The sequence below is a fragment of the Suricata suricatta genome, chromosome 3, assembly GCF_006229205.1.
Source record: "Suricata suricatta isolate VVHF042 chromosome 3, meerkat_22Aug2017_6uvM2_HiC, whole genome shotgun sequence".
Classification (NCBI taxonomy): Eukaryota; Metazoa; Chordata; class Mammalia; order Carnivora; family Herpestidae; genus Suricata; species Suricata suricatta.
Window position 1 is genome coordinate 168,642,575 of NC_043702.1, and position 14,621 is coordinate 168,657,195.

Sequence of the window (14,621 nt, forward strand, 5' to 3'; positions counted from 1 at the left end):
CAACACGCCGTTCATAACCTCTAGAAACACTGAGTGTTCCATCCCCCCGATTCATTGATCTGCAGGTGTTTATGCAGCCAGGAAATGGTAGAATCCAGACAGTTGCATTTAGTTCAAGCAATATTCATGAATGTCGACATGGTTGACATCATGCTAAGTGCTGGGGTTACAGAGGCTAATACAATAGCTGGCGTAGAGCTGTGGTCCTCAACCCTTTTTGATTACAAATTATAGTCAGAAACACAGCTTATGTAGTGACCTTGTTCGTACACCCACATTGATAATTAAAGCAAAAATTTCAGAAAATCATGTTTTAAGTTTCTTCATGCAATGTACTTGCATATATGTCTATTACAGTCTATTTATTTAATTTAGAATGTTAGATCTTAATACACTTATATTGATTTTACAAGCCAATAATGGGCCCTGACCAACAGTTTAAAACAAATAATTTCAGACGACATGGAACTCTATGAGAATCCTCTTGAATTCTTAATTTAGAGCTTTTCTTGCAGATGATCTGACGCTGTTTATTTTAGCTTGGACTCCTGCCCACCCCTCAGGGCATTGTATTAATTTATCAACCCTTTGGGTCCTGACAGGATGAAACACAAATAAGGTAACTTTTTTGGAAATATTCCTTGAATGGGAGGCAGGGAGAGGTTGAAAGGCAAGGGAAGACAAGCCTGGCTCAGGACGGGTAGTGGGGGATGGGTCCAAGGAATTAGCCGAAGACGCTACTGAAGTAAAGAATAATCAGAAGACCAATGACAGAAGCAGGGGGACCTGTGGGTGATACCTAGTGGATAGAATGGTGTAAGGTATTTTCTCTCTTACATCACTAAGCTCTGAGCTCATTTCCTCCCCATCTTGCCTGGTGACCCTTGTAAGCTTACACATTTGGTCCTTCCTCCATCGCTCACTTGCATTGCATTGCTATGATATGTTCAGGTCTCAACAGCAGGGGGTGCCTTTCTTTGAACCCCTAGCATCCTGCTAAGTGCTTGGCAGCCTGGGACACAGAGAAACTCAGTACACATCCCCTGGGCTTTCCCAAGTCTCGCCTTCTCCACTGTGACACAGAGTTGGGCCTTTGCAGTCCTAACAGGCTATGATTTTGGCAGATCTGGGCTGGCCCCGGGCCCTCTGCTCCAGTGCTGGCTCACACTAGTGTGTTAAAATGTGAATGACCTGCGCACAGGTGAGGGCCCTGCTCTGTCTTGCTCTGGCAGAATGAGTGTCCTCATTGGAGCAGCCAGAGGCTAATGCTGCAGAGACGAGGTTCCAGCCGCCTCCTCCTCCTCCTCCTCCTCCTCCTCCTCCTCCTCCTCCTCCTCCTCCTCCAACTGCTGATCCCTGGCCAGAGATTTCCTCTGAGGTCTGGATTGGTCCAGGGAGCCACAGAGGGCTGGCAAAGAGCCTCTATATATTCCTCAGGGAGGGAAAGGCAGTCCCAGACCGTTCAGAAGTTTTCAAAGACTCGCTCTGCTCTGCAGAATCTTGTGTTCGAAACTGAGAAGCTAAGCCACGTGCCAAAATGTGCAAAGGACTTGCGGCTTTGCCCCATTCATGCCTGGAAAGGTGAGAACTGAGTTATTTGGGCTTAAGAGATGCAGACACGGAGAATGTTTGCGCAGGGGGGAGGCTATCAGAGGCGGCAGAGAGCTGGTGTTTGTGCTGAAACAGGTGTGTGATTACAGATTGGGGCTGGCCTCCTCCCTCTGCTAACAGCACGGAGGCTTGCAAGAACCGAGCTATAGGAGGCAGACGGAGGCAACATGGGGTATCTAATGCATCCTTTAATATCTCGACCCTCATTTCCTCCAAGGAGATGCCTCATCCATAGGGTTCTTGCTCGGAGTCAAAAGTCTATGGTAAGAGCATAGAATACAATACCAAACTGCCTAGGTTTGAATCCCAGCTCTGCTAATTTATTTACTCTCTGTATCTCAGTTTCCTTCTCTGTGAAACGGAGATGCCAATAACCTGCCTCAGGGGCTGGTTATGAGGACTGGATGAATTACTGTGTATTAAACCCTCAGCACACTCTGGCACGTGTTAGAACTGTATAAACGTTAACCTTTATTGATTAATGTACGCGGACTGAGACAGGGAGGTAGGTTGCAATGAGGAAAAGAGGAATTCTCGTTGTTCTTTGAATCCCGATCTCACTCAATAAAATTAGCCGGAATCCTGGTGAGAAGAAAGCGTTAGGGACACAGAGGCTGTGTATTAGCTTGCTTTCTTTTTCGATAAATGGGAAAACACCTTTGAAGTTCTCTGGGTATCCTCAGGCTGGAAGATATTCTGGAGGGAATCCTAAACATCTGGGCTAAGTAAATAGAAGAAAACAAATATCTGACTTGTTCGAAAAGTTAACGCAACAATGCTCCCTGATGCAGAGATGTTTATTCTCCTCTTATTTCGTGAGCGTGGATTTGATTATATTTGGTGTGAGGCTTCATTGTTTAAAGGAAATAAAGGTGGCCTGTATGCAGCTGACTCCATCCCTAAAGGCTCAGGCGGCGTTTGCCTAAGAAGGTTGTGTTCAATGGGCTATTTAGGATTTCTCATGTCTCTTACAAGCTCAGGTCTGACTCCTATTACTGTTTTGTATCTGATTCATGATCAACCTTAACACTGAATCACTTTTGGAATCTTTGAGTGCACGGTGAACTCTTATGCTCCAGGATAGAACAAATGGGCACGTAGAATACTTAAGGGTGACCGAGGAGCAGCCATTTTTCCTGGATTGCGTGAACCTTTTCACTTACTGGCATGTGGTAGAATCTTGCAGTTGTGTCCTAGTAATTCTTTTTTTGTGTGTGTGTGTGGTCAATTTTCATTGCAAATAGAGACTGATTTCCAATTACAATGGTGCCTAAGAGGAGTGTTTTAGAGGAACAGCATTGTGCAACTGTTAGCGCACATTAGTGGAAAAAGTCTGAGACTGTCTACTCTCAGGGAAGCATGTTGCTTGAGTGAATGCATCCAAACCCATCATTCCTACTCTCCTTTCTGCCTCTCACCTCCTTCCTCCCCAGATGCCGCCCCCCACCTCTGATTCTCTCCATGCTACAAGAGGAACGTGGGTAGGTCTTACTGCTTACACAAAGATATTTGAAGACTCATGTAAAAGAAATTAGGACAACATACATGCATACAAAACGAATCTGTTCATAATGCAAAGCTCTGCTGAAGAATTAAATTGCACCTTTCAGTTGCTTTGGAAATAAATTCACCTTACAAAAACCACATTAACATGTTGTGATTTATCCTGGTGGAAAGGGGACCCATGAAGGAGTAAGGAACAGATTCAGTCTTGTTATCTATATTTGCACCCATGAGAAATTTCTTTCGCTGCCCCCGGAAATCTTCTATCTTCTTATTTAATCAATGAGACTTGGATTTGCAGTTCTCTAACATCCTTTTCCATTGTAACATAGTTTCAGTATGTTCAAAGCACAGTTGAACTCAATGGCTAGCAAGAGATGCAATTAAAGGGAAATTTTATCGGATCAGTTTCTCTCTAAATATTTGATAGCCATAAGACTCAATGAAAAATCATCAAGAACGCAGCCATGTCCTAAAATCAAGGCTGTGGCAGAAAAAACCTACTCAGTAACTCTAATTCTGATTTATAAGAAGGCAAACTACTTCTGGTACCTGGAGATTTGATCCCACCCAGAAAATATCGCTTTTCCAATGTGGAGGGAAGCATTAAACCAGAGTCAACTTGGGCATAATGATAGAAACTATTCTTTCTTTAAATCTTTAAGATCACTGCTTATTAGGGGCGCCTGGGTGGCTCTGCTGGTTGAGCGTCTGGCTTTGGCTCAGGTCATGATCTCATGGCTTGTGGGTTTGAGCCCCACATCAGGCTCTGTGATGAGCTAGATGTCAGCACAGAGCCTGGAGCCTATCTTCAGATTCTGTGTCTCCCTCTCTCTCTGACCCTTCCCTGCTCACACTGTCTCTTTCTCTCTCAAAAAAATAAATAAAACATAAAAATAATCACTGCTTATTAAAACTCAAAGTTGACCTCACATATTTTTATAGATTTAAAGAGATCAGTAATCCAATTTGGGCAACAAATGGCCACCATCCCAAATTTTTACCCTGTGTGTGAGTGGGAATGTTACAGTCAATGGAAAAATGAAAGACATAGAGCCAGTTGAAGTTCTTATTGTTTACTCATGATTTTCTCTCTTTTTAAAATGTTTATTTATTTATTTTGAGAGAGAGAAAGAGAATGAGTCTAGGAGGGGCAGAGAATGAGAGAGAGACAGAGAATCCCAAGCAGGTGTCAGTATGGAGCTCAGTCCCATGAACAGTTAGATCATGACTTGAGCCAAAATCAAGAGTTGGATGCTTAACCGACTGAGGTTCCCAGGCACCCCTTACCTGTGATTTTAAAAGTTGAATTTGATTTTTTAAATTTTTTTAAACTTTTATTTATTTTTGAGAGACAGAGAGAGACAGAGCGTGAATGGGGAAGGAGCAGAGAGAGAGGGAGACACAGAATCCGAAGCAGGCTCCAGGCTTCGAAGTGTCAGCCCAGAGCCTAACATGGGGCTCGAACTCATGCACTGTGAGATCATGACCTGAGCCGAAGTCGGACACTTAACCGCCTGGGTGGCTCAGTCGGTTAAGTGTTCAGGTCTTGATTTCAGCTCAGGTCACGATCTCACACAGTTCCTGGGTTTGAGCCTCACATTAGGCTCTGTGCTGGCAGTGCAGACCCTGTTTCTGTCTCCCCCTTTCCTTCCCCTGCTCCTGTTCTCTATCTCCCCTGAAAATAAATAAGCTTAAAAAATTAAAAAGAAATAAACATTGCTCTTTGGAAGAAGACAAAAATATTCTAAAATAAAAAGTGTTATGGTAAATCCCAAAAAGTAGTTAGTGTAATGTAAGGCAGCCGGTGTGATTATTATAATTCCTCTCCCTCAGTGCTGACTAGTCCTGTCACCAAGTTCACAGCTCCTACCAACCTAAAAAGGGGAGGAAACAAATAATGAAGACTCAACTTCTGACAGTTTTCCCTGGGATATTAGTAATGTGTCCCGAACTCTTTACCTCTGTCAGTGCTGGCTGTAGATCTGATTTTTTTAAATTTTTTTAATGTTTATTTATATTTGAGAAAGAAAGACAGAGATGGAGACAGAGACAGAGAGAGACAGAGCATGAGCAGGGGAGGGGCAGAGAGACAGGGGGAGACACAGAATTCGAAGCAGGCTCTAAGCTCTGAGCTGTCAATAGAGCCCAACGGGGGGCTCAAAATCGTAAGCAGGGAGATCTTGACCTGAGCTCAAGTTGGACACTCAACCAATTGAGCCACCCAGGTATCCCTGGATTAATGTTTAAGATGGTGAAAATATTTTCAGTTCACCTTTCACATGAAACTTCTGGTCATCTCCAGTTTGTGGTAATGCTGGGAATTTCAGGAGCTGTGGGAGGTTAATAAGGAAGGTCATTTTGGTTCTTTTAGTTCATTTTTATTTTTATTCAACATTCCATGTTTCCTTCTCTTCTCTGATTTATACAGGTCTAAGTGTGGATAATTTAGAGTAGAAAGGCATCTAATAAGCAGAGCCATTAATCAACTAATCTTTGAAGGTTCTTAAGGCGCATGAAACACCTTGCTGAGTGGGCCAAGGCTCCTGGATCTGCAGGATTAAGTAAACACGGGTTTTTCAAAGGCACGAACATATCCTTGAGCCAACTGTGGAGAAGACTGTGGCAGTGAAACTGAGCAAATCATAGCGCAGTCAGAATCGGTTAGAGATCATCAAAGGAGCCTACAGAGATAGTGATTGAGCCTCTAGTTGACTCTAGGATCATGATTTCTGCAAATAAGCATGAATCTGAAGCTTGCTGTAGCTCATAGTCTTGTGATGTCTTTGCCAAGAGTTCATTGAAACTCTATAATGTTAAGGAAGGAAATGAACAATTTAATACAGCTAAGGGATGGGGAATCACTAACAGTAACTTTGTTTTGATTCTTATTGAAGACACAGTATTGATCATTTCTCTGGATTGCCTTTCAAACCTCCACACTCGCCTTAGACCTAAGGACGGAAGACCCAGACCGCGCTCTCCAGGAAACCACAACCCAGTTAGGGAGACAAATGACAAGAACCCAGTGCGTGGAAATTAGTTGAGCTCCACTATGAAGGAGTAGATGCATGGAGTTTCCCTGACCCCAAAAGTGCTCTGAGCACCACCCACGACCCCCTGCGACAGCTTTTGGTGGTCAGGGAAACCGCAGGATGTTACTTGGAAATGATATTTAAATCAGGCTCATGAACTAAATCTCAGGAAGGAGTTAGCCTGGTCTAGATGGGAAGAGCCCAAAGAAAGAAGGCATTCCAAGGCCAACTGTGGAGCCTGCTTGTGCAAAGTCAAGGAGGGGAGAGAGCTCAGGGGGCCTGACTGCTGTTAGGACATCTCTGTACTCTTGGTGTTTTCTTCCTGAGACACGCACAGAGGGAACTTTGAATTCCTAATCAGTTACCCCCCAGTGCATCGTGTCCTTTTTACTGTTTCCTGGAAGACTTGTCAAATTGCCCTCTACTCCTGTCTGTGAAGATTAAAGAGATCTGCTCAGGAAGAAAGATATCCCCCTCCTCTTTGCCCAAGGAGTTTATATACTAATAAAGACAATCTGTACTTGGCATATAGTAGGTACTTAATAAATATTTTTGTCAAGACAATGCATGAATAAATTTACAAGTGGAGACAGACTTGCTCCCAGGTTGGCCTGGTGCTTCATCTGCCCCCAAAGGGATGGGGAAAATCAACTACAGTGACATTTGGGGCTGCCATGGGAGAGAGTGTGTATGTTCCAAAACAAAGAGGGATTCTGCGGGGGAGGGGAGGAGGGGGAGAGGAAGGAGGGTGGAGAGGAGACTCCCTTCTGCAACTTCCTTATAAAAACCCGGCTAAAGAGGTGAATCTTCTCATTTCTAGTGAGGGTAGGCCTGCACCTGTTGGTGAAGCTCCTAAAACAATACGGCTTCAGCTCTTTCTCACGCAGTTACTACGTCAGCTTTTCTGATGAATTACCTTCCCTAGGGAGGCACCACTTCCTCGTCTTTCATTCAGCCTGGCCTATGTTGAAACACCAGCTATTAACTCAAAAGACATTTGGATCCCAAAATCTTCAGTTTGGAAGGATCCTTGAAAGGTTATCTAATTTTTCCGGGGCACCTGGTAGTTCATTGGTTAAGCATCCAACTTCGGCTCAAGTCATGATCTCACTGTTCGTGGGTTCGAGCCCTTGCATCGGGCTCTGTGCTGACAGCTCAGAGCCTGGAGCCTGCTTTGGATTCTGTGTCTCCCCCTCTCTCTGCCCCTCCTCCACTTACACTCTGTCTCTCTCTCTCTCTTTAAAAAATTAAAAAAAAAATTTTTAATTATCTAACTTTTCCTTCTTTAGCAAAGACTACCCACTGTTATGGGATAGTTAGGGATGGGGTTAATGTTTCTGCCACTCCTGTTCATGGCTTTTGTCTGTCCTCCTGCAGGGGGACTAAACTTTAATTAGTTCCATTGGCATCAATCTTTAGTAACAGGAACCAGACTATGGCTGGAGGCCAGAAGATAGCAGGTTCTTATCTCTTTCTTCCTTTAAAGTTCCCGTGGGTTCTCAGATAACATTGAGCCTGCACTGTATTTTAAAGTCTGAGTCACCCAGAGCATAAGACAGTGAAAGCCTGTTTTTGACTGCCTGAGATTACACATTTTAGGAATACTAAAGAAAATCCAGAGGAAAGTAAACTAGAGAAGGACACCAGCTCACAGTCTATTTCCTGCCTTTACATCAGCGGTGAGGTGGAGTAGAAAGAACATGGCACTCTGACCTCTGTCTCTATTATTTCCTAGCTGTGTGAACTCGAGGAAGCCACTAAACTTCTCTGAGCTTCGTTTCTTCATCTGTAAATGAGGATATTTTTCTTGCTGGAGAGAGATGCTATAACCCCTATTAAAGAAATCATTTCCTTCCATTATTCTTTCCCTCTTCACGGGTGGTCCTGAGTTAAGTTTCAGTTATGTGCCAAGGCCTTTGATAAAGTTTAATTTTGTCCTTCCTCATCGCAATTTTATCTTTTTTTTTTTAATAATGAAGATGAGTTTGTCAGAGAGCACAGTATTTTTACCATTTCATCCACAATTCTCTCAGCAAGTATCTCCTTTAAAAACATACTAACTTTCCCCAAAACATTAAAAGACACCATATTTAAAAATGAACAACTCTTTAATATTTGTAAATATCCGGTAAACATCCAAATATCCTCAATGGTCTTTTTGTAGTTGGATTGTTTGAATCGGGATCAAACAAAGATCATACTTTTGTATTGCTATTACTGAGTTATATTATTAGTAGGTAGATAACCACTAGTGGTCAATCTAGTGTTCTTTTTACAATTAATCGGACTCGGTTATGAAAAAGCACTTCTCACAAAAGCACCTAAGAAGCCTAGAGACAGAGAGACCAGTGCTTTTATTTGGTGGGGAGACATTAGCAATCTTTTTGGGGGTGGGAGTTCATGTTTTATTTATTTTTGAAAGAGAGAGAGGAAGAGCATGAGCAGGGGAAGGACGGGGCACGGGGGGTGGGGAGGGGGGAGCAGTAGAGGATCCAAAATGGGCTCTGCACTAAAAGCAATGAGCCCAGTGAGAGGCTCGAACTCACAGACCATGAGATCATGTCCTGAGCTGAAGTCTGACGTCAATTGGCTGAGCCACCCACGCGCCCCAGAAATCGTATTTTGAAGCGATTTGACAGAGCAGGTGTGGTGAGGTGGGGGGCCTGGTTAGCAAACAACGCTGACCTGAGGGGTTTGTGTCCGGTGCCCTTTCTCCCACCCTTCCCGTCTGGTCACCGCTAAACCTTCTCACGGGGCCTGCCAGGCTTCTCTCATCACGTCACGCCCGCTACACTCCCACTGCATACAGCACGCCGAGCCGAGGCCTGGAAGCCTGCTGGGGTGCAGATTCTTCTGCTCTTTCACTTCTCAGGGGCGAGCGAGCGGAGCCCTCTCCCGGATGGGCTGCTCCGCTAGCTCACCTGCAGTCACCCTGCCCCAAGACCCAACAGATGTCCCTAAACCTCCACCCAGGCACGGACCACACGTAAACCCCAGGCTCACACCTTGGGTTGGGTTGAGACCCCCTTACATCACTCCTTAGTCAATAGGCTTCCTGTCTTTTATTTCTCTTTTTTCTTGTAATTATTTGTAGAATGCAAGAATTTTTAGATGCAAGCATAAAAGGCTATATAACATGTAGAGAGGGTACTGGGTGGGAAATAGGGATCCTGAGCTATAACCTTGGTCTCTAACCAGCAGCAGAGGGTGAGTTATGAGTTAGGTGCTTCTCTGGGGCTCCTTGCCTTTCTTGTAATGGTGATGAGTCAATTAACGAGACCCTCTACCTTTCTTCCAGCTTTATCATTTTGTTGTTCTTAATTTGGACACCGTGTATTTTGAGGAAAGATGTACTTTTATTCTAATTTTGCATCTCCTCCCAAGCCCTGCAGGAAGGCCTGGAAACTAACTTCTGGATGTAGCTTGAAAGCAGCAATCAATTAAAATGTGCAGCTTTCTTCCACCCACTGTGGATCTCAATGGGCTAAATTAAGAACCCCGTATTTCTTAAAAATACTCGTGACACATGCAGAATAAACTTTCAGTTTGTGAAAAATCTGTATTTATGTGCAGTGGAATGTGACTCTTTAATTTTCGTGAATTCCATGAAAGGAAAAGATGGTTTCAGTCTCTTGTCAAATTCGGGGGAAATGTAGGTTCAAAGGTCATGGATTCTAACGGTCTGTGATTTCTGTACCTCGAGGGCCTTGGGGGTGTTGTTCCACCCACTGCTTTCACACGGTGTCATGTTTTTCTCTAGTCAGTGGAAAGAGTGGCCTAGCCATGTTCCTCCAAATGCTACCCAAGACTCACCCTCTACCTTAATGGTGAAATAGTTTCCATCCTTGAGGCTAGAATGAGAAGGGTTGAATCAGGATTTCTAGGCCTTTATATATGGAACCAATTTTTATCTACTAGCTGAGTAGTTCCTGGAGTCCTCATAATTCTTAAGGACTGTTTCAACCCCAAGAATCCATGGTGGACGTACAGCACATGATGGCTGCAATTTCTGCCTTTGTGAGGACACACAGCTTGCCTCTACCCCAGGCATTAGAATCGGGTCTTTCCTGGAAAATCTGAAGGTGCAGTCAACCTAATCATAGGATGCCTGTGTCATCAGCAGAGCTGATGCTCACAGGAATGGGTTCACTGACTCTGGGAAGAGTGCTCCTGGAAACCTCAGACAAGGCGTTTCTTTGCAAAGCATTCTATCCAGTTCCCATGTCAAAATAAAAGACCTTGACCTGACACTTTTTTATTCTCCTTCAACAAGGAAATAGTGCAGGGTTGAAAGGATTCAGCCAAGTAGCCTTTAAATGCTTTGGGCAGTTGATGTCTGATCATCACAATGAGGCTACGGCCATTGGTCTACATTCTATCTTCTTCTCTGTCTCATCGACTACTTCCTGGGCCACTTCTCAAACAACATCTAGCCCGTCTGGACAGAGTCTCACTCAGACCCTCAAACTCTGCCTTCCAGAGAGATGTTGGAACCACCACATTTAAGTCGGATGACGAGATGCAGCACGAAGTAAAACACTTGAAAAATGTTAAGGGCTCTCCTCTCTAAGTGCTCATTATTGGTAGTAAAGTACATGGAGCTGTGTTGGTCATGCTGCTACTTTTTGACATTTTCTTGTGCAGAACATCTGTTTGGGGATGAGGCACTGGTCTGTGGGGATTCGGGAAGGTTTAGAAAGAATCAAGATGGTCCAATAACAAAGTCTTGTTGGGTTTGGCAGCGTGTTTGAAGTGACAGTTTACAAGAGACACCTGAGTCAAGACCATGGGACCAAATGACCTAGGCGCTTTGGGGCAAGGTCAACAGTGCAGGTCACACGGATGACTTTCTCCACAGAGCCCACTGTCTAAGGTCTGATACTGGTGCTTTCTGAGTGACAGCTTCCAGAAGCTTAGACTTTGCTTTAGAGTCCCCCAAATCTAAAAACGTATATCCCTTGAACATGCACAGGATGTTCACACATGTACACACACACACACACACACACACACGCATGAACTCATGCACGCACGCACACACCACTGAGATCCATGCAGACAAATTTAAAGTGAAGCTGTTCGCAAAAAGGAATATTTTCCCTTTCTGGCAAACATGTCTCCTACCTTCATAGTTAGCATCTATGCTTTCTCCTTTAGCTGGCAACATTGCAGGGAAAACCCTCTATACGTTGGGATTTTCTCAAAATTCTCAGCCGAGGGTTCAAAACCCTGTAGATTTTTTGTAATTGCCCTCTAACTTTTATCTTCCAGATTCACTAAGAATAGCTTAACCTTTGTCTCCCTTCTTGAGTCACCCAGGGCCCTTCGTGATTAAGCCAGAATGAGTACCAAAGGCTGGATGGGCAGGGAGGGAAGGAAAATGTGGCTTTCATCAGCCACTCACGGAACACCTTTTATTAAAAGCTACTGGCTTAAGAGCAAGAAAAGGGCAAGGAGAGCAAAGACAAGTGATGGCTATGACAGTCTAGAAACGAGTGCGTTGCACAAGCTTGGTCGCTCAGATGCACCAGGTAAAGCCAAGTGCCCGAAACTGATGGATTCTGCTCCTTGACAGATGTGATGTGCTTTTCCCTCTTCTCTAATACCACTAACTCAGAATCACAGACTGAGAACAGGAGCAGGGTCCCAGACAGACCCCTTCTTTTATAGACGAGAAAACAGGTCCAGACCTTTGGATGACTTGCCCAAGATCACTGAGCTGGTGAGAGCTGAAGCTAATTCAAGGTCTGCAGCTTGACTTTTCACCTTTATTGTAGCTGATGGACTTTAATAGATGAATTTTGTACGCTTTCCCTTTAAAAATACTTCTTCCAAAGACACCATCTTTCGAAAGGTTTTGGTTACCAAATAAACTGTAGTCTTTATGAAAGAAAATGTGTCTATTTTGACTTACCAGATGCCTAGTGCTGCCAACGAGAATAAGTGAACAGCACGAGATCGGCTTATTGCATAGTGATTACGAGCCCAGGCATAGAGCCACCAATGAGAATAACTGAATGGCATGGGACAGACTTATTGCATAGTGATTATGAGCCCAGGGGCTGGAAGGAGATTGACTTTGACTTCTACCATTGTCATTTATTAGATGATTTTGGACAAACTTCCCTGTACCTCAGTTTTCCCATCTGTAAGACGGGGATGTGTTGAGTAAAACTGTCTAGTGAGCAGACATACAGGTGTTCTGTCTTAATGCGGCATTTTTCTTAGTCATCTTCACGTTGGGAAAACTTCGCAGCCGAGTGTCAGGATGGGGCTACAACAGGGAGCTGGAAAGCACCCAAAGTCAAATGAGACAGCTCGCCCTGCCACTCCCCCTCCTTTGTCTGTGCCTCTTCAGTTGCACTGCAGTCGGTTCTGCCCTCTTGAGTGAACATTTCTCAGGCACAGGCCGTATCGCAAGGGTCTAACTAGTACTTTACCATTTAGAAGACGTTGCTCTTCCCAACTACTTTCTGTGGCATGGCGCTAGCCCCTCTCTGGCCCTGCTTCCTCGGATCTTTTGTCCCTTGTTGTGTTTTATATCTGATGGTCTCCTATCAGCGGTGACTTGCATTTGCAACACATGAAATGATGGGTGTGTTTGTCTAAGATCCTTTGTGCTATGTCTAGAGGAGGGTGCTCAGCCTGGGGACTCCTGCTTGGCATCTTGCCAGTGACCATCTGCTCGGTTCCTGGATCTTGTTACTATCCTGAGCCCAGATCTCTAACTTACTAACTCCCATCCTGTCCCAGAAACCACACAGTTTAGGGCAGTCCTTCTTCAGTTTCTGGTGTGTGGGCACCACAAGGCAGACTGCCTTGCTCCCTGAAGGAACGTGAAGGAATGCAATGCGCATGCTGGAGAGAAGTGTCCAAGATTGTGACCCTGCAACACGCTCTGTAAACTTTGAAAGCTTCTTTAGAATTTCTGGAAAATGTTTTAGGAAGCTGTGGACGTCTGTATTAAACTTGGGGAAGGATCCCTGGGGAGCTGGAAGAAACACGGGAAGTAAGTACCTATTTGGGGACACAAACCAATACCGTGTCTCCCCCATCATACATGGTTGCGGCCAAATCATACACCTCCCCAAATCAACCCCTCGGGGAGACTTTCTATGTTTCTCCCTCAGGGAGAAGGTAGCCCTCCGTCCTCTGAGCTCTCACAGAACTTTCGCATCTTCCTTGTGGTTCTTGCCACTTCCTTCCCTACTTTTGGGTATTTGACAGCACCTCCTTTAATTCTGATCCCAACCCTGCAAGGTAGATATGATCGACATCACTATTTTACCAGTGAAGAGGCACGGTAATTTAAATGTCCGGCCCAAGGGTGGACCATGCACTCCACATGCGTGAGTTCCAATGTGCTAGCTTCAGATCTAAGGCTTATGCCGGAATATCACAGCTGCATCCCCACAAAACTCGATAGCTGCATCTTCTCCATCAAATGAAAGGTGAGGACCAATCTCTTATGGATTTTGTGAAACATTCCCCTGTGCTCTAGTACAGGGCCCAACAGACAGAGGATACGCTCTTAGAGTCTGACAAGTGAATGAATGTGGGAACCAATAAGTAGATAGTTCTGGAAAATATAAACCTTGAGAAGAATGAGGGGCTGTTCCAGTATGTTGGCGACAAGAGAGAAGAAACGGTGTAAAATCAAATTCTGTGCCTCTCTCTTTCTCACAGTTCTGTCATTATTTTGCTCAACAACGTCTCTTAATAATTTGCCAAAGACAAATGTTAACCAACTGGTTTTGATTATTTGAGGTAATGCATTTGGATCCAATACATAAATTCACGGGAAGAAGACACATTAAACTTTGGGAACCATATTTTATTAAGTGATGTAACGTAACACATGTTACTGTTGAGTAAGGTCTCAATAAATAGAATTTTGCTCTTCTTTTTTTATCTTCCTTCTTCAATACTCTTTATTTTTTTATGTCTTTTATTTAATTTTGAGATACAGGGAGAGACAGAGCAAGCAGGGGAGGGTCAGAGAGAGAGGGAGACACAGAATCCGAAGACAGGCTCCAGGCTCTGAGCTGTCAGCACGGAGCCCGACGTGGGGCCCAAACCCGTGAACTGGGAGATCATGACCTGAGCCAAAGTCGGATGCTTAACTGACTGAGCCACCCAGGTGCCCACTCAATACTCTTTATTATGTATTTTATATCCTTATTTTGTAATATTTAAAACAAGTTACATAAGGCAGGGGCCATGTGCAACTAGAAACTTTCAGTCTGTAAAGTCCCTTAAGTTATAAAAATTTAAAACAGAATGACATGGAGAGGTTCAAAGGCTACGGCTCTCACTAGTGTCCAGAGAAGCTCTCGTGGGAAGGTCGCTGGCCCCTCCACTTTGGGAATTAAAATAAACCATAAATTTCTGTCTTCCTCAACTTAAGGACAGTGTTTCCACTATTTATTATCTGGCTTCCCAACTGAATTACCAAAAGTCCAGAAATCCTGC

General features: G+C 44.2%; 1 protein-coding gene across 1 annotated transcript in view; it reads left to right on the plus strand.

The window, feature by feature from the left end:
• Positions 1-1,471: 1,471 nt before the first annotated feature.
• Positions 1,472-14,621, plus strand: part of RGS5 (regulator of G protein signaling 5) — a 51,650-nt gene continuing 38,500 nt past the window's right edge. The window contains exon 1 of the mRNA XM_029935698.1: positions 1,472-1,581. Coding sequence (XP_029791558.1) covers positions 1,538-1,581 — 44 coding nt within the window. The 5' untranslated portion in view covers positions 1,472-1,537. The remainder of the gene's footprint in view (positions 1,582-14,621) is intronic.